The sequence below is a fragment of the Cygnus atratus genome, chromosome 10 (genome assembly GCF_013377495.2).
Source record: "Cygnus atratus isolate AKBS03 ecotype Queensland, Australia chromosome 10, CAtr_DNAZoo_HiC_assembly, whole genome shotgun sequence".
Lineage (NCBI taxonomy): Eukaryota > Metazoa > Chordata > Aves > Anseriformes > Anatidae > Cygnus > Cygnus atratus.
Genome location: NC_066371.1, coordinates 19,773,100 through 19,797,926, shown reverse-complemented (window position 1 = coordinate 19,797,926; position 24,827 = coordinate 19,773,100). Strand labels below are relative to the sequence as shown.

Here is a 24,827-nt window from a genome sequence, read left to right as displayed (position 1 = left end):
TGGCCTGGGGCTGTGCTGGTGACACTGAGACCCAGGCTCTCCTAAATCCTTCGGTGGGAAGAACACCCCTGGTTCCCTGCATATGCATGGCAGAGGTGGCCTTGAACTTCATCCTGTTGGGTCCTCACATGCCTCAAAGGTTGCATATGCTTGTGCAGAAAGTTCCCATGTGTCTGGATTCACGTTCGTGAAGCAGCTGGACGAAAGCTGTTCCTGAGCTGTGAGGAACTTCTTCAGCCATGCGATGCAGTTTCCAGGTCTGTGGCTGGTGGTTGAAGTTATTTGGCTTTGGACTGATTCAGGAAAAGAAGGAGAAGCAGATATGCAGTTGTGTGAAATAAGAGTTAAAATGTCATTTTTTACCAGTGTTAAAATTCTCTAAGCTTTTGGCATGCTTCTAGTGAAGTGGTAAAAGATGAAAATGGAAGTTAAATTAAATAAACAGAATATAACAACTAATCCAGCGGTTTATTTGCTAGTTACAAATTCTGAACAGTGTATTTGACAGTGGTTGTGACAGACACTACTGCACTTAGCAGCAAGCTCTGGAGACCTGTTTTGTGTTCAGCTCTGCTGCTGGCCTGCCGGGTAACCTGAGCAAATCCCCCAGTCCTGTTAGTGACACCTTCCGTGCCTTTAGGTAGGTACAGCTGTGCTGGCCTTCTCTGTAGACAGAGTGTATTTACATGTAATGCCTTAGCAGAGTGCCTCAGCAGGAAGTGGATAAACCATGGCATGAAATGAAAGCTAACAGGTTAAATCTGTAATCAGCTGGATGAGCCGGAAAGTAGGGAAAGAATGTTTTTTCCCCACTCCAGAAATTGGGACCTGCAATTAGGGGTGAGAGAGAGGAGTGAGGACAGGGTGCCTCTTCTCACCTGAACGAAGTGTGCTCCCTGATGGGTTACCAAACACAACCGAATCTTGCAGGTGCTCAGCATCCCGGGAAGCTGCCGTCATTTCCATCTGTGCTGTCTTGCAACGCTTCTTAGAGACCCAGTTCTCTGTGTGAAGACCTTACGTTTCATGCTGCTTTGTAGTTTGTGCAATAGTGGTCCTTGAGAAAGGATAAAATGTAAGATTGGTTTGTTTTCACAAGTTTTATTTATGTATTACTAAGTTTTAGTTTCTTTCCCATCAAATTGCCTTTTGTCTGGTTGTTTTGTTCTTTGATATTTTTCTGCACTTGTCTTCTGTATGATAATGGTTATTACATGGTTTTAATGGAATGGATTAATTTTTCTCATTAACCCCTTAATAGGATGGGTTAATTTTTCTCCTAAAATTACTTAAATGTCATCTCATTGAAGATTACAAATCAAGGTCCTCATAGACATTCGTGCTATAAAAACAGTTCAGATTTATGCACCTTTTGTTGTTGTTGCCTGCATATAAAAAGTCGTTAACTTTGTCAGAATACTAACATCTGAATATCTCTTCATTGTGAACACAGAAGCAATTTTGTTTTAAAGTGGCAAAGAGCAAAGTTTCTAATAAAAATGTAATTTCTAACCTCTGATTGCAAATGCTTCTGTTAGTGCTAATTCTCATTTAAGTCACTGTAAAATGTGCGATATATCAGCTTAAACAGCTACAGTAACAAATGATTTACTTTTATTATTATTATTATTAGCCTATAACACTTTTGGTAAAATTCAAATGCATCAATAACAGTGCTTTGCTTTTATCTGATGATCAAATCAGTTTTACACTGCCTCAACCTGAGCTAAATTATTTTAATAACATTTAAAGTTAGCCATTAAGTTGTTTTAAATCATCCCAACGAGATATTCTTGGATACGTAACAATTAACCTCTTCTTCTAGCTTTACTGCACTTGGGCAAAGACGTGGAGCGCGTTTTCTGAGGCCGCTGTGCTGCCTGCATCTGCACTGCTGTGGCTTGCACCGTAACCTCCAGCTCCGGCTGCTGCCCTGCTTCCCAGCTGGCATCTTGCTGCTGCAGCCTCTCACGTGTTCGTGCCCACGCCACAGTGTCTTTGCAAGACGTCTTGGGGAGTGTTTTCTTCCCTTTTTTCTTTAGCCTTCGTATATTAAGTTTTTTCCTTCAAATCTGCTTTGGGAACCTGATGCTTTCCCCAGGAACAACATATTTAGTCTGGGAAAACTTCCTAATTGTCACACAGTTAAGAAGCTGTAGCTAGAGATGGTTCACAGAGAGTGAGAACTGTCAGGGGGTCTGTAAATACTTGTACAGAGGACACCCACCTCGTACCTGCACACGTTTGAGTATGAAATTGCAGGCAGTGGTGGGTTACCCTCGCTGTGTACGCAGGACTGTGTGTTCAGCCACCTCTGTCAGACTGCTGTAGGGTAAATGCTGTGCCACTTGATCTGTGAGCTCTTGCAGCAGAAGGGGATCTTGTTGGGATGTCAGTACGTTGTTTTGGGGATTTTACGGGCTTTCTGAAACCAATTCTTGGCCTGCTGATACAAATGGATCAACTAAGTCTGCTCCTGCTGCTGTTCTGAAGGCTGCTTCCCCTTCTGCCTGCTGCTGCTCGCCCCTCTGCTCCCTGCCCATCTTCCCCTCACAGGAGCAGCTCTCCACAGCTTCACCCCTCCAGCCCCGTGAAGCTGCAGTGTCTCTCTACTCAGCCTTCTCCATCTCCTCCTGGCCCGTGGGAGTCTTCCTGCCAGTACCACCGGCCTGTGCTCACCTTTCTCCTCTCCTCCCCTCGTGCCGCAGGAGAGCAGGGCTCAGCACAGGCAGAGGCCAGCTCCTGCTGCGTGCATCCCATGCAGTTGTTCCCTCTGCAAGTGAGGAACAGATTGCGAGGAGGCTGGCAGCTGTGTCTGTCCTGCGACGCTGGCCGGCGTTCCCACTCCCCCAGCTTATTTCCAGCTCAGACTGTGCTTTTGTAAGCTCTGCCTCGACACTACATGTGCAGTTCTTTTGCTGAACCTCTCGTGTCCATTTTTATCTCATTGGCAGATCTGAATAATTGCACAAAAGTGCTATTGAGAGTTTTTTTTTTCCAGTTCTTTGCTGCTGATGGTAATGCATCCAGGGTTCATATTGACAGATTAATGTGCGAATCGGTGCAGCAGGGGCTGTTGCTGGAGGCTGCTCCCAGGCACGCCGCGTGGGATCCGGCATTGTCTAACTTGGAGCCTGTTTGATCATTGTAGGGGGTCAAATGGTCGACTCCAGTCTTTTTTGTTTGCATTTCTCTCAGGCAAATAGGACAAAAAAAAAAAAAAGAAGAGAGAAACTGGAGAGACTAAAGTGGAGCATTCTCACACAAAAAAAAAGATACAAAATACAATGCACCTTTTGTGCTAAAATTTGGGGGGGGACACAGGGCTTGAGGGAAAGGGCAGCACTGTTCAGCTGCTGTCGATGAAATGGTTTTATTCACCTATTGGAATGTGATTTTATTCTGTTGTTAATTAGCTACCTTGAGTTTAAAATACACGTGTAAGTTAGGTAGGAGACCACTTCAGGACCCTGCGCTGACCTCTGCCAAAGGCTGGCCTGGCGAGCTTCTTGTCTTCCCCCTTCACAGGTGCAAATGTGCTTTTGAGACAAACTCAGGGATGGGCCATTGCGGTGGAGCTGACAACAGCCCAGCAGCCAGTCCTTGTTCCTGTGCTGGCAGGAATTTATTTGGGGATCGTGCGTCTTTAACTATGGAAATTCAATTTTTGTGCCCACATTCATGTGGAAGCCAGCCGGTGGAAGCGGCTGGCAAGTCAAGCTCTGTTCACTGAGAAAAGGGGAACGAACTGGAGCCAGCTCATAATTTTATTAATGATCGTCAGAGTCATTTCAGTAGGGGTGATCGCTTGGAAAGTTTGTACTTGCAATTTCAGGTGCAGTAAGGATAGCAGTTTCTGGCTGCTGGTAGCTGTAAATGGCTAATCATTATTCAAAAGCCGTGTTGTGGTGGAAGAGTTGACTGCAGCCTTCAGAGAACCATTTGAGTTTGAGGTCAGTTATTTTTACTCTTCCATTTTGTTCTAGTTAAATATTTTTACTTGCTCTCAGAACAATAGCTCCCACCACACTGAAGCCTTTGCCCATTGCAGTAGCTTTTCATACCTCCTCCTGTAGCGATCCATGCGGTGCCCAAGGGTCTCATCTGCTTAGTTTAGCTAAATATAGACTTTTCAAGCCCTTGTATAGAGCCTAATCCATACCTTTACAAAGCTTGACAAGCTGAACCCAGTGGCATAAGCAGCTGATGCAGCTTTACGAGCAGAGGAATCCTCCACATTCTGTTACGCTTGTTCTAATCTGCCAGGGTTTGTTTAAATTTTCTACTGCTTAATCTGGTATTTTACTGCCTGTACGTACTTGACTCTGAGGACTGGATTGTTACGATGATTTTTTCCTGTCTGCAAACTTACTCTTCAGTTTTCCATGCTGTCTGCCCAGGGAGACCCAGTGATTTTGTATCTTTTCAAGCAACTGTTTAATACAAAAAGCATCAGCCAAATCTGTGATTACTTTTACATGATTCAGAAACAGAGTTTTGTTTACCAGAAGTGCTGTTGCAGTTCTGCAGCCAGGCTGAACTCACAAAAATGAGAATTTCTGCAATTTTGGTTGCAAAGCTTCTTTAGTTTGGCGAGGCCTGGGTCCCATACTTACACTGGTGGCTACAACAGGGTGGAAATGTCCACAAAGGTTTCTGGCAGAATCTTATTTTGTGGTCATAAAAAAATATTTATTTCCATATCTTACCTTCTTTGGCATTTTCCAGCTTGGTGGAATACTCACTGTTTTTTTTTTTTTTTTTTTAATGCTGTTTTTCAAAAGCAGGTAGATCTGTGGATTGTAATCATGATCCTTACCGTTACACGTCACTGCGTGGCTTGGATTCAAAGCGGTTTCAAACCCACCTCTGTAAATGCAGAGGGTCATCGTGTATTTTGATTTACATGGTTCTGTCACTTTTTCAAAGCAGCTCCTGCTGCCCCGAGCACGCCCGTGTGTGCATGTGTGCTCACTCATGCTGTGTGTGTGCACATACCCGCACCCCCAAAGTCACAACAAGAGCTCTGAGCTCCACATAGCCAGGCAGGTGCTGCACATGGCGGCAAGATGACACTTCCATGATATGGGTCCAAACCCTTCCCCTGGCAAAAGAGATATATTGGAGGTTTTGCTAACTGAAGAGCATGGAGAAGGTGTTTCAGGGTGTGAAGCAGGGAAACTCCAAGGCTGCTCCTGTTGTGGTGTGATCCAGCCTTGTTTGTGCTGGTGGCCAAGGTGAGGCTGCCTTCGTTGCCTCTCATGGCTCCTCTTGCCTCGCTGAGCTCCCATGGAGCCATGACACGAGAGCTGTATCTCACAACCCCCAGCTTTCTGCAAGGCAGTTGAAGGATATTTTTGCGTATGTGCTGCAAACATGCACCTCGCAGTCTGGGCTGTTTCAGACAGAACAAGCAGGAGCAGAATCCTGTTTGCTTTTCCTCCTCATGGAGGAACGGTGCCATTCTGGAGTTTGATTATTTGGCTGGCTGCTCAGTGCTTCGACTGCGCAACATCTTATCTTGGGTACTTCATTCCTTCGCAATTTAGTTTTGTTTTTCCCCAGTGCTGTGTTGTGCCATTGGATTGCATTCACACAGAGTGCCCGCAGGCTGCACTGTATTGTTACGTATGTTGTGCATCCAAAATAATCTCAGTGGGTGTTCCAAGCAGCTGCCATGATACAACCCATCTTCTTGGCAGCCAGAAGTGATGTGAGCTGTGTGTCTTCTTTTCCTCTTCATCTTCAGATATTGTAATAGAAAGGGAACCTATAGAAGACTTGTATATGGTGTACTTCGGCAGAGTGCTCCAGTACCTAGCAGCTGTCCATACATGCTTGGTGAAGTTGTGTTTTGTTAATTAGGTTTATGCGGGAGGGCAATTGAAGAACAATGTGTAGGTACAAAGTGGTCTGCTTAGGAAAAAAACATTCTTGGGGACTCTCTGCCACATTTTAATGGGAGGTCCAGAGTAAGCTGGTAGTGGCTTTCTGAAAGCCACCTTTTTTAGCACCGCATCAGGAACGTAGGCTGTAGAAAATCCGATCGGACTGTACTAGTGTAAAGAGCAGCTAAGTTTTGCTTGGGTATAGCCGTTAGCAGTCAGCATAGCTGCATACTAAATGCGCAGCTTATAGGGTGGTGTTTTTTTCTTTCATTATTAATTGTGTGCTTGCATGTTTGGAAATTGACTCAAGCTAATGTAATATCTGCTTTTAAATATTCCAGCTGTGTGGGTGTTGAAGAAGAGGAGGCACCAGACATTGACATCTATCACTGTCCAAATTGTGAGAAAACCCATGGAAAGTCTACTTGTAAGTATACTTGCATGGCTGGTCCTCAGATAAATGACAGATTCTGTATGTTTAAACAAAAGAATCTTCCTTTTGTTTTGTTTTGTTACAGTAAGACACATGTAAATAGATTGTGTCATAAAAACTAGAATTCAAAACATGAGGCGAAAAGAGGTGTTGGGGCGGGGGCGGGGGGAACATGGACTGGATTCTAGAGATCTGAATTTAGCTCCCAGCCTCACCTGGCCTCAGGCAGTGTGTATGAGCTAATGCAAGGCACCTTACCTCTTCTGCTTCAGTCCCCAGTCTGCGATGAAAATAGCACGTCCTCCCTTAAGCGCTGTGAGGCACTTACTGCTGTGGACTAGACAAAGGTCTAATACAGTGATTTTCAGAAACTGCATGGTGTTTTTTGTCTTTTGATGAGAAGAGTAAGAAACAATATGTTATGGTTTGCCTGGGTATAAAACTGTAGCAATTTCAGCGGCAGTCAAAATTGTAGGATGCGCTGAGGATGCCAGTTCTTGCTGTTATTTCACAGGTAGAAGTTTTCCTGAGTAAAAGTGATAGTTGATCTCAGTGGGAGCTTTGTCTGGGAAAGAATTGTAGGATGTGTTTGCCTTTGGTCAGATTAATTCACAAATTCTTTCTATTACACAATCGGAAAGAAAAAAGAAACCAATTGCTGTAAAAGATTAAATGCTTTACTTGAAAGCCATTTATTGTAAATAAGCAACAGTGATGTGGATGTTCTCGCTCCTTTGCAACATTACAGCAACACACAAAGGAAAAGCACTGTGCTCATCTCCCACGAACACAGAATCAGAACATTTCTTTTTTAGTGAGAAATCAGGGATGGGTGGAAACTGATTTTTGTTGTATTAAAACTCAGTAATACTAAAACCAGCTAATTATTCCTGCACTGTCTTGAAAATTCAAGTTGAAAAAAAATTCTTGGAGGAAAGGGGAATGGTCTGAAATGTTTGTTTTGTGGTCAAAAATTGAAATTGTTTTTCCACTCTTTTTCAAAATAAAGTGTGAACTGGAAACCTGGACAATCTGCAGCTGTTCTTGTCACCCAGATGGTCTGCTAACAACTGGTCCAAGCAGGGCACCCACAAATTGGGCACACTGGCAAAAAAAATAAATAAATAAAATTGGGAGGCAAGTCCTGAAGGACTTAACAAAATCAGTATGTCCCCACAAAATGTTTTGATTTAAATGAATCAGTTTTGTTGGAAGATTTTTGACAAATGTACTGGAAATTGGTCAAACAAATAAGCACAAGTGATCTTAAAGCAAGCAGTTTGTCATTACAATGGCCTGCCTTGAAAAGGGATGTATAACTACAGATACTCTGAGGCTATTATTGAGCCAGTGTAGGAGAGAAAGCAGAGGACTTCTGAGAGTTTTGTATGACATTGAGATGTCTTAGACTTCTTCCACTTTGCTTTGAATTATGAATGGTGAAAGACACCTACTTTTCAGTGTGTGTGTGTGAGAAATCAGACAGAAGTAGCCAAAGTCTACAATCAGGAATTAAATATAAATCCTGTTAAAAACAGTGGTGCATAATCGTAGAATTCAGAAATGGCAGTTTTTGATTAAAAAGACTACAAGTTGAATATGCTAGTTAAGATGAGGAGAGTTTAAACTAACCAGAGTCTTCTGATGCTTTAAGAAGGTTTTTGGCTATTTAATTCTTTTTACTCCAGTAAAAAGACTCCAGACTTGGCAGTATATCCCTCAGTCTGCATTGTACAGCATGGCAGAAAGTGGAGCTAGAACACTGTCACTAGTTATAGTTTTCAGTGTCATAGAAATACAGAGTGTTATATAATTTTCCCATAGATCAATATGAGTTTGTTTTCTCTCTACAGATGCATTATGGAAAGTTAGATGATGTACAAGACCAACCATCAAAGTAGTTACGTGTAAAGATCTTGGGAACATTTAAACATTAGTTGTTGATTAACTTACCTTCAGTTTTGGTCTAAGATCACAGATTCCTCAAGCCGCGTTGCAGTTTTCACCATTAACCAATAGAATCATGGATTCTGTTGAAAAAAAGAGGCTGTTATCCTGTAGCCCCTCCTTGCGGAGTGCAATAGGCTAGAAAATATAAAGACCAAGTAAATGAAGGCAGGAACAGCTTGACTTACTGCATTCATTCTGGCAGGCATTTGTATGCAGTACATCCTGCTATGCTGCACTTAGCCTCTGTTGGGACTTCCACAAGATGATCAGTTTCATTTGTTTATTAACTGTTCCAATATATGTTTAAACGAGTTATCTAGCAGTATCAATTTTGTAATAAATGAGTAAGTGTTGTTCCTGAGCCAGTTGTTCACTGGTAGGATTTAATTATTGCAAGATTAGCAAAGGGAAACACAGACACCAATTGTCTGTTATGCAACTTGTCTGGATTTAAAAATATATGTGTATTTCTGGAGCACGCATTCCACAATATATGTTTTCCAGATGTCAAATTTTAAAATCATTTTCCTCCTCTTACATTCTTCCACTTTACCAATGTGGCTTAGTGGCTACTATTTCAGAAAATTGCTTCCTGTCATATGACATTTTAAGCCATTTCACTTTAATGAAATTTGTAGGGACTTCTCTTTGGGAAAAATTATACACATTCACAAAAATTTTTCTGACATCATTTAAATAAAATGTAAGTGCTTTGTTAAGGCAGACTTGACTCATTTTCATAACACAGTCTGAAATGTTTGGTTTGACTGCTGCAGTGAAAATCAGGGTAAGTTCTCTGGAATCATGGAAGTTACGTAGATGCAAGCAGACCAAAGTTAGGCTGAAACTGTTTTTAAACAGTTACAGCCTTTCATGTAAGTCAATAGAGAACTAATATGGTGCTTCTAAGTAGCCCTTCATCATAAATACATTTGAAAAACTGTAAGTACACCTTTGAAGTCTAGAATTATACATTTTCAAATCATAAAAATATATTCCTTCTTTCTTCTGGAGGGTTTTCTGTCGGAGGAGTGGGTTATATTTTTCAAAGGTCAAATTTTGATCAGAAAGTTCTGCAGAAAAAGAAATCTGTAATCATTTAAGAAAAAGTCCTCTTTCTGGCCAAAGCTAGTATTTGTTGCACATGTTAATGGACTTTAATCCTTACTGCGGTGCTCATGGTAAAGATGAAACATAAAGAGAATGGCTGAAAATGGGCCAAATGTCGACTGTTTGATGTAGCATAATGGTCTACAGCAGCCGGACTGCTGTGATCCTTGAGATAGCACCTCCTGTGGAGAGTTCTGACGGCAGATGCTGCTTGCTGTCGTTGCGTGAGAGGTGGATGCCTACCGCCTCCCGGTACCCAAGGAAATAGCTCCCTGCTGCTTTCTGGAGAGTTGCGGTGGATTTCTCAAATCACGCTGATTTGTCGCTTCTATTTCTCAACGTGCAATGCTATCTGAAATATAATAAAAGAACATGCTAATATGATAAGCTCTTTAATCATCACTGTGACAAGCAACACCTGTTTTGCTGGGACTTGTGCAAGGAGTCCCCGTGCTCCATGGCTCTGTTGGGAGGGGGCACTCACTGGGAAGGAGAGAAGAGGAGGAAGGTTCGGCATTCATGTAGGGCTTGTTTCCTTTGTTACCAGGAGCACTGAATTAATACACTAAGCCTGAGAGTCATTAAGATAAAGAACTAGCAGCTTTAATGAATATATCCAGCTAGGCTGGAGAGCTGCATGGAACTAATAAAACCAACATGCTTTGTGCAAAACCCGGGGTGGATTCATTGGTAGATGTAATGGAAAAAGTTAGCTTGTTCCGGACCGTATGTCTTATAGCTGTGGCCTCTGGATTCCTTTCTTAACGAAAAAGTATGTGGATACGTGTGTGTGCATGTGCAAAGTGTGAGGAAAGAGTGCCATCCATGCATGGCTGCTGAGGAGATCTCGATTTGGAGGTAAAATGTTTAGTTCCGTGAGGGGTAAAAAAATAAAGTTGTGATGTATGAAAATTCTGCTAATGGTTCTTGGAACTTTATGAATATGCACTTGGGACAGTACAGTTTACTGCAAAAATGAGCATGTCCAAGCAGACTGTGGAAATAGGAACAGCTGAGAGAGCTAATGCTGCCTAAGATAAAAACTGGACCAGTTTTTCTCGCTTTGTGTTATCTGGCTGTCAGAGGCAAGGCAGAACTACATAGACATTTGACTTGCTTATTTGTGCTTATTTCGGCTGACCCTTTTTCCATGAGAAACTTGCTTATATGTCAGTAACCCACAGGGAGCATAAGGGACCTTCTATCTGATGGTATTAAGTTAATGCATAAACCTGGCTTGCCTTTCAAATCCTAGAAATAAGAGAAGTTGTAAAAATTGCATTTGTGGTGCCCTTGCATCTTTTTTTTTTTTTCCCCTGTTATGTGCATGTTGTGTGCAGGGCATAATTCAAAGCCCATCCAAATTGATGTCAAACCTACCACTGCTGGACAGACCTTTAGACAAAGGTAATTCATAACAAATATGTTCATAAAGACCTATGTGACGTAGTGACAGAGCAGAAAAGTGTCTTTCCTAAGGGTTCTATGATAAGGATTAAGTGTGTAGTCTGACAAGTACAAAATGTCCAGAGCCTGTGTTTGCATGAAGCCTGTGATAGCTGTGCAGCTCAGTAATTATCCGTCTGGTTGCCCTTATGTTACAAAACGAACACTGTTCAGTATGTAATAGATCTTCAGACTACAGTATAATTGTCTAATGGTGAATTGAGAGCAATACTGAAATTTTCATGGCAGCGTAGTGGGGGTCCCCTCATCTCTGCTCACCTAAGAAATGCCATGAAGATTTGTCCTTCCTTCAAACGTTTTAATAATTTTCTTCTACTTAGCATATGGTACTGTCCAACCCATTCCTTTTCAGTGAAAAAGAAAAGAAATTGGCATAAACACGATACTGGACAGACTACAGAGGTCAAACCTGTACAGAACGGGAGTCAAGTCTTTATAAAGGAACTTCGAAGTCGTACTTTTCCCAGGTAAGTTGTTTGGCTGCATAAGTGAACAGTGCTCTTGTGGAAAAGCAGATATAGCCCATTTCGTATGAAGCTGATTGTGATGCTTGCTGAAGGCATTGGATAGTACAGGGTTATGAAGTTTAAGTGAACGCTTCCTTATTGCAGATGTCCCTGGCTCTTCCATGTTTTGTTTGTGCAGCAGTATGAAAATCTACTGTTGATTGAACTCAGCTCCTGCGGATTTCAGTAGATGCGAGTATGTATGAAGAGAAGAACAAGAATGTGTTTGGCCGCTACAACATATGCTTGAATAAGAGACTAACAAATTTATTGCATAGAATTATCCAGCTCTCAGAAATACTAATGGTTTTGCTGAAGTCTCTCCATCTTGAAAAGAACAATGACATCCTCAGTTGCTACAGTGACAAAGACTCTCTTATTTGGGGTAATGAATAGTGCTAATTGTTAGGTGACATGTTCTGCACTTTATTAGGCGGCTTCACAGCCATTTGTAAGAGTGGCGATTTTTTTTTTTTTGAAGTAGGCATTAGCCAAATGAATTCTTAATTATTAAAGACTAATTATTTTAGAAGTACCCGTAGAAACTGGTAAAATGTACTTGGTAAACAGAAAACTTCTTCATTTTACAGAAGATTTGATCTCACTTTAATTTCAAATATCAGTTATTAGGCTGGTTAAGGAAAAGGCTGAAAATACCCCTGCAGAATGTTGTAGTACTTGCTTACAGATGTATTTCACTGAATTCAGTACCCAGTATTTTTACTTGCTTGGCTATTTTTATTTGGGCCTGCTTTATCTTTGTCTTAGCCTTTTTTGAGTACAGAACAATTTGAAAGGTTGCAAAGCTAATTTAATAAAAAAAGGATTAAAGTCTAGGCAGAATGTTTTCAGTAACCTAGGATAGCCTCTGAAATTGCAGGTACAAACAGCTTCTGAATCCAAAACCCTAGGCTTGTACACAAAATCCAAACCAGCAATATACCCTAAGAAGTAAGTGATCACATCAAGACTGACATTCCTTTCAGAGGAGATGGCAATTCATCTAGTTTTTAGTGAATGTCTTCGTTTCCTCAGTCACTCCAGGGAGATGTGTTCTCAGTTAATGCTTTCAGCACCTTGCTGAAAGTTATACAAAACTGTATAGGATATCTTCTCTAATTTAAAGAAACAGGAATTTGACTGAGTGTATGTGCTATGCCTGGGTGTCTGAGAGGTTTGCATATTCTTGGAAGATCTGTGCTCACATATTCAGTATCTATGAGTCATTCCCAAATTATTTAAAAATATGGACCTCCATTTTTTTTTGGTTTGTTTGTTTCCCACTTCCATGCACACATAAGGAAATATCTCTTGCCAAATTAAAGTTACTGAGCAAGTACAGTCTGTAGTCAAAGCGAGTCCCTGCAAGATTCAGGCCTCTGGCATTGACACTTCTGGCATTAGTAAAACAAAGTCCTGTTGAGAAATTATCTCTTCTAAAGAAAATGAATGAAATCTGCAGATGTTCACAGAACAAAACCCAATGCTCAGCAGTCAGAATCTGATGAAATGAAAACGGGGGGTCTTCGTTTAAAGACAGAAACATCATGGCTGATTCACAGAACACAACAGTCAATTATAACCAGTTAGTCCCTTGGTGAGACTCAGATCAAAAGGAATAGTGAAGAAAGCAAACAAGCAAAAAACTGAATTCATGTCATTCAGCTCCTGATTTTTTTTTAATACCGAAATAGCATTAGAATAGTAACAGTAGTAATAATAATAACTAAATTAATTGTTCGGGTACTTCAGTGTAGGTGTCAGACTCCATTTTGGCACGATCATTACTAGACACTTCTGTGGCACATACAGAAGCAAACCAGACTCGAATGAGTATGTGAGATGTAACTGCAAAGGTTTAATGGTATATCAATACCATTTGCTCAAACTGAGAATAAACTGAAAGACTATGCTGCATCGGGACAACAGAGGAAGTCACCCAACCTATGTGGATGACTTGCAGCTTCCTATTTGTTATTGCTGCTGCTGCTGACTCTCTCTCACCATCCATTTCTTTGGCTTGCATGGTACCTTTGTTTCCTGTGCTTATTCAAAGTTATATTAGTGCCAGATACACTAGACGTACCTGTAACAACCTGTCAGATGCTATTTTATACCCAGGAGGTAACTGAAATCTATGAATATGCTCTAGAGCTTTCCATAAGATGGACGAATTTGATTCACACTCCTGTCATTACGTGTAGTTCTAGTCTGTGCTCTTTGTTTCCCAAATGCTTTCTTCCTCTTCATTATCAGCTCACAAGATTACCTGGAATTTAAAGAGAAGCTTAGCTTCAGTTAATTAGTATCTACTTTGTCAAGAGGTATCCCAGTTCTCTAAAGCAGGAAACCCTCCGTGAGCTAATAAGCACTCTGTGGGCAGCAAAGAAGTGTCAAGCTGTAAGAGCACATGCAAGGACCTAATTTCCCCAAATGCTGCCTTCCTCTGAGGTTCTTCCCATAGCTTACATCTTGCTCTTTAAAACCTCCAGCCTCCATCCTTCATATGTTACTGCTGCCTGGTACGCTGTTTGCATAAATACAGAACGCTGTAATCCCTGCCAAGCCTCAGAACGTACCTGTGAGGCAGCAGGATCAGTGCCATGAACACTGGATCAGCGGTATATTCCCTAATGCTTGGTGTTTCATGCTGCTGCCCACCTGGCCACCTCTCTGGCGGTTTTCACTCCATTTCTTGCTTGCCTTAGGCCGTGCTGCTCAGGGGTGCCCACACTGTGGCACAGCAGCAGGAGCATGGCGCTAAGTGCTGGCATGGGCGGGCTGCGTGGGTCCCCACCGTGCTACCGCTGTCCTTGCAGCAGTGCTGGGGCTGCATGTTGCTTGCGGTGTGAGCCAGGCTCTCCCAGACCCAGTGACTAACCTTGCCTCCTGATTGCCCACTGTGGCTGGGATGATCCAGAAATGAGCTGTTTTCTACATCTTACCCCTGCTTGCATCCGGCAAGTTTGCATTCTTATTCTCCCTGGGAAGCCCTGCCACATGAGTGCCTGTGAAGGAATGCATTTAATACGCTTCTCGCTTCCCCTGCCTTGCCCCACATGCCTGATGTGCTTCACGAAGCCAGGTAATTACAAACCCCTGCTCAAGCACTTATGCGCCCAACACAGGGCATGCGCAAGGCAGTCTTGTGTTCGGTACTTGGCCTAGGCCATCCCTGTGGAGCGAGGTTTCACAATACTGGGGGCTGTGTCCATGCCTGCGCCAGCCACTGTGATGGTGGCATCCAAGGCCTACAGCATGTGCCTGGTGTCTTGCAGGCCCGGCTGATCGCATGGCGGTCTGGGCAGGGCCGCGACTGGGGCCTGGCTCGCTTCGTGCCTGCAGGGATGCAGCACATGTAACGCCTGGCCATGACCTTCAGTGCCATCGCCTATCCCGCCTGTTTTTCCGCCCGTTTTTGGTAACTCTGAAAACGTGAGCTGTAATTCAGAACTGATGCAGAAGAGGGCAGTCACGTATTGGCCTTCAAGGTTCTGGGAAGTAGTGCTCTTGGGCATAAATACGCAAAGTTTTGTTATTTCCACTGTCCCCAGCCTGCCCGTGACGGAGCTGGCTGTCCCCACGCTACAGGAAAGGCCTGAAATATCTTCACAAAGACCAAAGAGTTGCTTGGTTACCCAGGCTGGTTCAAAGAGAGACGAACAACAAGCAACATCTGCTGGAGCGCTTTTAGGCCTGACGATCGGTTAGAGTACACTCATTTTTCACTTTGAATTCAAAACATTTTGCTCTTGAAAAGATCTAGAAATTGGCCTTGAAATTCTTTTTACAGTTGTCGGTTTGAATAACTGATCATTTGATAAACGTGCCCTTTTATTAGTCACTTTGAAGCCCTCTCAGCTACTTGAAAATAATTTGCAGAGTATTTCCTGAACAATTTATTTGACTACTTAAAAATGATTTGCAAAGTATTTCCTGGACAATTTATTTGAGATTATGTAGCATTTTAAACTGTACCTTCTTTAAATTGAAATATTTAACACTAATTTCTTTGGCATTAATCACTGGTAACTTGACAGATTCCTATAGTTAGGAAAATAGTCTCTCACTGTAAGCTGTTATTTCAGAAGTTTCCAGTAGTTGGTGTATTAGAGTCAAGTGTGTTGGTTGCAGATGGTTTTAGTATGCCTTACATGCTTTGCAATATGCTGTGTTATGGCTTTTGTCTCATGCATCTCCTTTGCATATAACTGAGGTTTTTCAGTTAGTTGTGATCATCAGCATGGTTCATAGGAATGAAATTAGCTCTCTAGGCACAAAGAGATCTGAGCCTCCGATTCCATGGCTTTCCATCATGTGTAGTCACTTCAACCTACTCCAGAAGAGTACAGGATGCTGCTAAAACATTGTTTAGCACCTGTTCGGGGCAGGTCTCAGTGACAGCCTAAAACACCATGTAGACTAATGCCATCTGAAAGACTATTGATTTTTAGCTCTGTTGAGTAAATTTTCCAAGACCTCGGGGTTTATTGTATCTAGTGTAGTCTCTTCCAAAGACAGGACTTTGCCTGGTTCTCAGAGGTGCTTTGCATATAGAGTGCGTATTCCAAGTAATAGGAATTTGTTTGTTTGAGGGTTCTCAAAATAAATGTTTTCTTTTAAAAAAAAAAAAATCACAAATATGAACTTGTACATTTCATGACCGATAGTTTTTTTTTTGTCTATAGTTGCTGGCATTGTGCGTTCTTGCCTATCTGCAAATTGCTATTTAGAGAATACTTTTGGTTGGCTTTCAACAAATATACCACTTATTTATGTGGGAAATTGGATGTTAAACAAAAGGCATACAAGTCATACTAGAGTTCACATTCATATACTGCTTACTTCAATAGAGCTACCCACAGCAATATAGAAAAATCATAGCATAGCTGGCATTTGTAAACAAGCTAAGAATTGGGTGCCTAGAATCCACTGCTTCAGGAAGTTTGGGTTTTCTTTTTTTTTTTTTTTTAAACAAACAGAATTGAGGTTCAAGCACATTCTAGGTCTCAAAAACAGCTGAGACACTCAACTGAACAAAATATGCAATGTAGGCATTAGGGAGAAGTGACTATTATCTGATGATGTCAGTTTATTCTTGTTTGCTTATAACTTTTTCCTTTCAGTAGTGAAATGCAGAAGATGCCAAGCTCTGCCTGGAAGCACCTTACCATTGAACCTTACCTGTGTTTACTTTTCTAGTGCTGAAGATATAGTAGTGAAAGTGCCAGGCAGCCAACTAACAACAGAGTATTTGGAAGAAAATGGTTTCACAGAGCCCATCCTGGTTCCAAAGAAGGATGGTCTGGGTTTGTCTGTGCCAGCACCCACCTTCTACGTCAGCGATGTTGAAAACTACGTTGGTGCGTATGGGGCAGCAATAGCTGCTAGAGTTCATTTGCTTCTTTAAAACTGGTCCCAGGGCTGTGAAAACGGCTCTCTTGCCTGGAATATCGCTGGTCTGCCTTTTGGTGCAGACCAGCAGTAGGGCAGGGTGGCAGTCAACTGCAGGTTAAATAACCAGAGTCTTTTGGAGTGTATGTCCAAGGCTTTGGAAAGATGGAAGGCTTTGGAAAGATGGAGGCAGCTCAAAACTTCACGGCCATGTAACCCGTATATAGGCTGATCAACATACACTATAGAGGAAGCCTGGAAGAGGCAGAAAGAGGGTGTTGCACACCCTGCATATATTCCTCCATCCCCCAGGTGTGGCAGAGAAGAAGTTTGGCTTTTGGTATGAGTCAAAATAATCCCAGGGTAATTTTTTCTCCAGGAGCCAGCATGGTCCTAGTGGGCTGTGACTGTGAGAGGCGAGGGACTGAAAGGTAGCATGCACTGGCATTGCTTGCTACCTGCTAGCTCAGAATCAGTAGTATTTTCTCTTGTGATTTTACAGACAGCAATGAAAATGAGGTTTTGGGGATAGGGGGTATATATGTGTGTTTTATGGCCAAAGGAGGAAGGATATTATGTTATTGTAAAATACTGACATCAGACCTTGAGCTATGCAAACTTCAAGTTTTATTATGTAGTGGTAGCCTGTAATTAGCAATTAATCCACACTTGTTTCTTGTACCAACTTGTGTATCTTACGGTGAACCTGAGCCAGACCACATTGTACTCAATAGCACTGTATTAAAATAGTCATTGTAGTATCAATAAATTGTTCCTTTGGGCCAAGTCTTAATTGATTGCTGCCATCTCACTTTCTATTGAAGGAATTACTAGTCTGAGACTCCCACTCTGCAGAGGCAGTCCATTTCAACACTGGTGTCAGTTCACAGACAGAGCTTTTGTCATTGCTGCCGGTCATTTGGATTCGTGCTGGCATCCTCCAGTCTCTAACCTGGGCAGGGTGTTGTACTGCATCTTGCAAGTCATCACATCATCCACCCTTGGAAAACATACCTTGGCCAGGAGCCATGAAACTGCTCTGAAGTCACTTGTCTCATCTCCACATCCTTTTTCCTTTAGCATGTGTGATCTTGTCTCTTCTTCTCTCTCACTCTGTCTCTCTTCTGTGTCAGTTCCAATGAGATTACAGAATCACAGAATCGTCTAGGTTGGAAGAGACCTCCAAGATCACCTAGTCCAACCTCTGACCTAACACTAACAAGTCCTCCACTAAACCATATCGCTAAGCTCAACATCTAAATGTCTTTTAAAGACCTCCAGGGATGGCGACTCAACCACTTCCCTGGGCAGCCCATTCCAATGCCTAACAACCCTTTCGGTAAAGAAGTTTTTCCTAATATCCAACCTAAAATTCTAAGATTCTTGTTCCTTCCAGTGTTCTGGTAAACTGCCGTGCTTTTGGAGCTGTGACTCCAGCTCTAATGTACGTCTGTGTTTCAGGGCTCCCTTCATCTCCTTTTATAACCTGCTAACCACTCCTCCTTCTGTGTGGTACTTACCAGGCCATTGACCTATTCCCCAAACTGGTGGATGCTGTCAACAGCCACTGTTGTTCTTGACTGCCTTTGTTCCTCTTGCAGCGACTGTGTGCAGTGAGATAACTATGAATAAAGGAGAATTCAAGACCCCTGATTTTATTGTCATTTCTATCGCATTGCTTCTACAGGAAACATATTTTCCTTGCCCATCTGCTACACTTAGCAGATTTTCTCGTTTGACCTAGGTGCTCCTCATGCATCTGCTGGCTTTCTCTCAGCGTCTAGCTGAAATAATCCACCTCTTCCCACCCCCACCCCCCCCCCCCCCCCAAAAAAAAAAAAAATAATTGTTAGTGAAAAGCTGAAGGGAAGAACACAGGCTATTTAATCCAAAGCTGGCACCAGATTTTTAAAGTGAACAGAACAAATACAATGCTGGTGTAACCTCCATGGGATTGGTTGGCTTCAGTGAGATTTTGCAAGCAGGAATTTATTTCACTGTTTTTAATTTATTACATTGGACCTGGAATGTCTTCTAGAAAGAATCCAAAGCAAGTAGTGGAGGACGGAACACCACAAATGAGATTGCCAAATATGTCATTACTGTGCTGGTGTTTTGTAGGAGGAAAAATATTTTTTTTCTCTCCTAATGTGATAAAAAAGTCAAAATTTTCATGGTACACCTGAAATATTTCTTTAAAAAAATCATAAATAAAATCTTTAATAGAGCATGAGGAAAACCATCCTGAAAGATCTGCTTGACAAGATATCCTGTACAGTATTGCACTCAATCACAAGAAATTTACAGTGTAGTGGGTAGGGCTTACTCCATAGATATTCAGGTATTTGCATATAATTTTCACCAAGCAAATAATGTCTGTAATGAAAAATAATATTAATCCTTTAAAAATAAAAACTATGGAAATAATTTTATCATGGGGCATGAATAAAAAAGTACCATTTTATACATATGCAGTTTATGTATGTAAACCAAATAAATTACAAAGGCTAAGAAAATCAACAAATAAAAAGTTTGAGATGTTTCTGGAAATGCTAACTCACACCCAAGCATACAAAATGGGACAAGTCAGGCCACCAATCAATCTCCCTTTTTCATTGAATTAATTTTTAGGACCAGAGAGAAGTGTTGATGTCACCGATGTCACCAAACAGAAAGACTGCAAGATGAAGCTGAAGGAATTTGTGGATTACTACTACAGTACAAACAGGAAAAGGGTCCTCAATGTGACTAACCTGGAGTTCTCGGACACAAGGTGAGCTGGTCCAGCCTGCAGCACTACGCGGTGCCCTGGGGTCTGACTGCTGCATTCTGAACAGCCTCCGCCTTCTCTAGTGGTTCTCTCCTTAACAAGTACTGCTCTAGCCTTGGGATCCTGGTTTCTTGTGATGCTGACAAGTATGGCTTTGTCCATATGTAGCCATTTTAGGGAAAGCACGGAAATGAAAGTGCTGTAGCTGTATGAAGAGTATGGTGTGTTGTGGATTAGTTGGGCCAGAATTTTTCATGGTAATTCAGACATGCATATCATCACCATTCACATGCCATTCACGTATCAGAATGGAACATTTTTACATCTTTTCATTTTTGTTTTAACTCCAGTAGTACAGGTATAGTTAATTCAGTTCAACTGTATACTAGAGAGTTATAACTAAGACATAACTAGTTGTTCCAGGAGAGAATTCTCTGACTTGTCCTGGTGGTGAGCGATAATGTTGTATGTTCCTATTATGATCTTAGATGGGGCTTGACATGTACTGGTAAGACCCAAAGAAAGAAGGACAACATGGATTTGTGGGAGAATATGGACAAAAGGGGTCTTTTATATATATATATATATATATATATATATATATATATAGTATAAGTTATTATATTATGAGAGATGAGACTCTTGATGGATGTAAATCAGTGACAGCTCTTCTTCCAGATTAAGGCAATCTCTTAACGTGTTGATCTCCTTGGAACATTCTTTTTTAAAATGTGTTGTGACACCCTATTCATACAGCACTGGCACGAGTGCATTGTATATTGCTTACTGAAATCTTCTGTTTAAAGTAAATAGATGAGATGTGGCTCTAGGTATGGAATAACATGTCACTGGATGTCCTCGAATGAGAGTAAGTTTGAAATGATTATGATTTTGTAGTCCTATACTGTGTGTTAAAGTTTCAGTCTCAGTGCTTTTGCAAGTTAACCTGTAATCTGGATGACAGCAGTTCAGAACTAGAGTGATGCTGACGTCTCAACAGAAAGTTGGTGTGTGTGTGTGTGTGTGTAACAGTACCAGATGAGCTCTGCATTTGAGGCTGAGGTGCTTTAGTGTTTCAGTGAGATATATGTCATGATACTGGCTATGTGAATATCATCAATCCTTAATGACAGGAAAACTACTATTCTTCTCATGCTTTAAATTACATGCTTTACATATAGGATAATCAGTTGATGTAAATGCCTAAGAGTTCAAGTTATTGCTTTGTGCTTTATATAGCTGTGATTTTATTCTATAAATAGGTAGATGCATCTATAATATATTGAAGTTTATGCAACCGTGTAAATTATTTTTACAGTTCTTGTAGTCCTTCTGGGTATCTAATGCTTCTAACAGGAAGTGTTAATGGAGGAAAAGGTTCCTTTTTGTATAAACACAACACAGAAAATGATGAGTGTCAACAACAACAACAAATAAGAATGGTGGCTTTGGGGACCATTCTATTTTAGCTGAGGACAGTAGACTTAATATAGCCTTTAAAAAGTAAGCTGATGAATAATTACAAGTTCATTTATTTTTAAGCCATTTTAACCTCAAGCCCTGTAGTTAGTGTTTTAGTAGTGCACACCCATTCCTGCAGAAGGCATCTGTAGTAATAACAGGCTTCTAAGATTACCAGTATTTTCAGTAGGAATTTTTTAGCTTTCTGCCATTATCAGAGAATAATGGGAGGTCTTTTATTCTGAAGGACTACTGGGGCTGTCACTCATATGCTGCTAATTTAGACATTAACTAGCAAATATTTTATCTCTTAGCATAGACAGTGACGTTTTAATTGAATGCACTGCTCCGTCTTTCGCTGCCATTTTAAATGGGGCTATTGTTATCAGTATTTGACAGTGAGCATAAATGACACATGGGAGCTTTTAATTTTAGTTTAAAGTGCAGATACTCTTACGGAAGTGATATTTTAGAGTGTCCAACAGTGAACTTCAAACTCCTACAAATAGTAGGCCAAATTTTCACTATTTAAATATAAAATTTAACACATTTGGGGATGAAAGACTTATAATACTTGCTTCTTACACCACCACATCATTTTGGCTGTGATTAATAATATACAGTATGCTTATATAATTTATATAATGTATTTAAATGGTATGTTTACTGTAAATAAGACAATATATAAATTAATTATATATCATACTTTAAGTATATTAACATTATCAACCCAAATTATATTTTTTCTTCTTCAGAGTTTTTCATGTAATTTAATCAATCTAAATAAAAAGATAACTGATTTTCAGCAGCAGATCAAGACTTATTTAGTTCACAAGTCTGAAGTATCAATGCTGTAAATATTATTACTATTAAGTTTAACCTGAAAGTTGTTAAGATTTACTAGACCACTTACGTAAGAGTGCACACCTTTCACTTCTCTGAAGGGGGCTGGAAAAGTGGCTGGGATATAGCACAATTGGTAACTGAGCCTACATAGCAAGAGGCAAGAACTGGAAAATATAAACAGTTCATCATAAATATTGCTACTGAAAGAATTTGAAGGGTCATTGCTGCATCATCATACTTAAAAAGCCTTAGATTTATATCTGTAAACAGTTTTCACAAATTTTCTGAATAAAAAACAGTTCCACTGATATGTAAGCTGTTGCTTCATATTGCCATTGAAGTAATAGAGTCAGAGTCCACTTTTGGTTGTATTGGGATTCTTGCATTATTATTATTATTTTTTCTTAAAAGATGCATGCTTGTTTTTAATTTTCTCTATAAAGGATGTCCAGTTTTGTAGAACCTCCAGATATAGTTAAGAAGTTGTCCTGGGTGGAAAACTATTGGCCTGATGATGCTCTTCTGGCTAAACCAAAAGTTACCAAGTACTGCCTGATCTGTGTGAAGGACAGCTACACAGATTTCCACATAGATTCGGGAGGAGCTTCTGCATGGTATCATGTGCTGAAGGTGAGGGTTCATCTTTTTGCAGTGTATTTAGTAACGAACTACATTTTATATGTGAAGACCATCCTAAAATTCTCTTGATCTCATTTTTTCCCCAATGGTCCACTTATACACATAAGAAATATGCAAAGCCTTAACTGCTGTCAGTGGGTACACTCTCAGTAGTGCCAGGGTTTACTTGTCATGTGGAAGTTGTTGGTGTATTCTCACTCTATTAGGATGTGAATATTTGTTTAGTGCCTTCTGCAAGTACACCTCCTAAGACCTGGAAGATATTACATCCTGCTTTTGCAGGGTAAAGGAACCTGACACTATAAACTTTTTGTACCATCTGCCCCACAAATCTGAGCAAATGTAGTCAGCTAGTGATTTAATTATTTCAGCCCTTCTTTACAAAGTCGACTAGTAAATTTTACTTAAATAGTGTTAAAATATGTAATGCTATATATTTATTTAAATATTTGTGTGTGCTTGTATCCATGTCAGTGCAGCTTTGATTGATTTGGCTGCTTGTTGCTAATTGTGTGTTTTCTAATTCAGGGAGAAAAAATATTTTATCTCATCAAACCAGCCTCTGCAAATATTTCTCTCTATGAACGCTGGCAATCAGCAGCAAACCACAGTGAAATGTTTTTTGCAGACCAGGTAGATAAATGTTACAAATGCACAGTTAAACAAGGACAGACACTCTTCATTCCTTCAGGTGAGCAGGTGATAACAGGTGGGGTTTACTGTTTGTTTTACAGCTGCCCAAACAGCATGTCCAAAGTGCTAGAGGAATGTGATTTGACCACCTTTCTCTGACAAAGTATGAAGTCTAACTCTCAGTAGAAGTCTAATTTTATGTGCTTACAAAACAACAACAACAACCCCTAAACTTTTACTGTTTTCTCTCAATATTTTAACAGCCTTAAAAAATATAACTAGTACATACAGTGTTCCACTTTTAGTCTACCTGGGTTGAAGTAACTCCCAAGTCCTTTCTGTATGTCCAAGCATGACATTGATGTTTTGTGCCACAGTATCTAATGGAGAGCTCATGTTGCATTGCTTGCTTCACTTCTTGGTTGTTGATGCCCTTTGACACCAAGGTGCCTGCATGGTGTGAATGTGTGTTTATGGTTTCACAAGAGGCTGAAGACCAGGGTGTCACAGATTTTTATAGGCTACTTCATAGACTCAGGCTTTCATTGTAGGTTGAGTGGTGAATTTTGTTTTTCTCAGCTCCTAGGATGATATTAATAAAGAATATTTGTTTCTCTCATGACCATGTGTGAAGCAGATGGTGGAATAAACATCGAACAATGTATGGAGATTGACTAATTTAAGTAGATTTTTGTGTGAAAGTAAGTGTTTGGAAAACACCTGTTTCTGACACTGCAATAAAGTCAGTGTCAGGAATTGTCAGTGATGTGAAAACAGCTACTATTATGTAATTGCTGCTGCTTTTAACAGCAATAAAAAAGTAAGGGCACTTGTGGCAATATATTCCCTTCACTGTCTGTCTATTTGAAATAGCCACAGTTGAAGGTAGTCCTGGGACTGTGAGTGAAAGGTGCTTAGCAAGTTCCTGGACTAGGCCTTACTAGTGCAAATTGAACAAGGGCCCAAATGCAACTTTGTTCAAAGCACAGGTGGTTCTAGTGCTGACTTGGACTGAAGAGCTGTGTTGGTATGTAGGAAGTAAGTTGTAGAGCTAAGTATGAAGTTCATGTAGTGAATACATTGTTTGTTACTATGGGCCCAGTATTTATTCTCAAGGATCTTTTCTTTCTCTTCTAGGTTGGATTTATGCAACTCTAACACCTGTAGACTGCCTGGCCTTTGCAGGACATTTTCTACATAGTCTAAGTGTTGAAATGCAGATGAGGTAATCTGTTTTTAAAATCTTAATTTAGGTAGAGGGTCAGGTTTTAATAAATCGGTCATTCTCTCTCATAATAATTATCCTGCGTTTGCAGTGATGTTATTGATGTAGCTTCTTTGGGAGAATTTTGGAAAGCATACCCATATTTGTCCCCTTGACCAGTTTCTCCTTTGCTGGGTTATTCCAAGCCATCTTTACACCTGTTACATAGTGCATGGAAGAATACGTGAGGTGTTTGGACTGAAGTGGCCAGATTCTGAAGGAAGAATTGTTAAAAACCGTCAGGATTTTTGCCTTAGAACATGCCATTTGCCTTCTGGATACGTATTCACCTGCTCAGATGGGCTCTTTGCTCAGTGTAAAACAATAGAAGTAGTCTCTACTGATGTTGGACAAATAATGCAATAAAAATATCTTACATCTATATCACAGTTTCTTACTAGCGTTATTTTTATGTTTTGCTTTTGGTCTGATGCCAGAGTACTTGGTGGCAGCACAAAGAAATATC

The 24,827-nt window shown here is 40.7% G+C and overlaps 1 protein-coding gene across 2 annotated transcripts in view; it reads left to right on the top strand.

The window, feature by feature from the left end:
- Positions 1–24,827, top strand: part of PHF2 (PHD finger protein 2) — a 96,304-nt gene that overhangs the window by 45,509 nt on the left and 25,968 nt on the right. For both annotated transcript variants that reach the window (XM_035558246.2, XM_050712738.1), the window contains exons 2-8: positions 6,230–6,315; positions 11,201–11,315; positions 16,557–16,717; positions 19,380–19,521; positions 22,269–22,455; positions 22,993–23,155; positions 24,235–24,322. In XM_035558246.2, the coding sequence (XP_035414139.1) occupies positions 6,230–6,315; positions 11,201–11,315; positions 16,557–16,717; positions 19,380–19,521; positions 22,269–22,455; positions 22,993–23,155; positions 24,235–24,322 (942 nt within the window). The remainder of the gene's footprint in view (positions 1–6,229; positions 6,316–11,200; positions 11,316–16,556; positions 16,718–19,379; positions 19,522–22,268; positions 22,456–22,992; positions 23,156–24,234; positions 24,323–24,827) is intronic.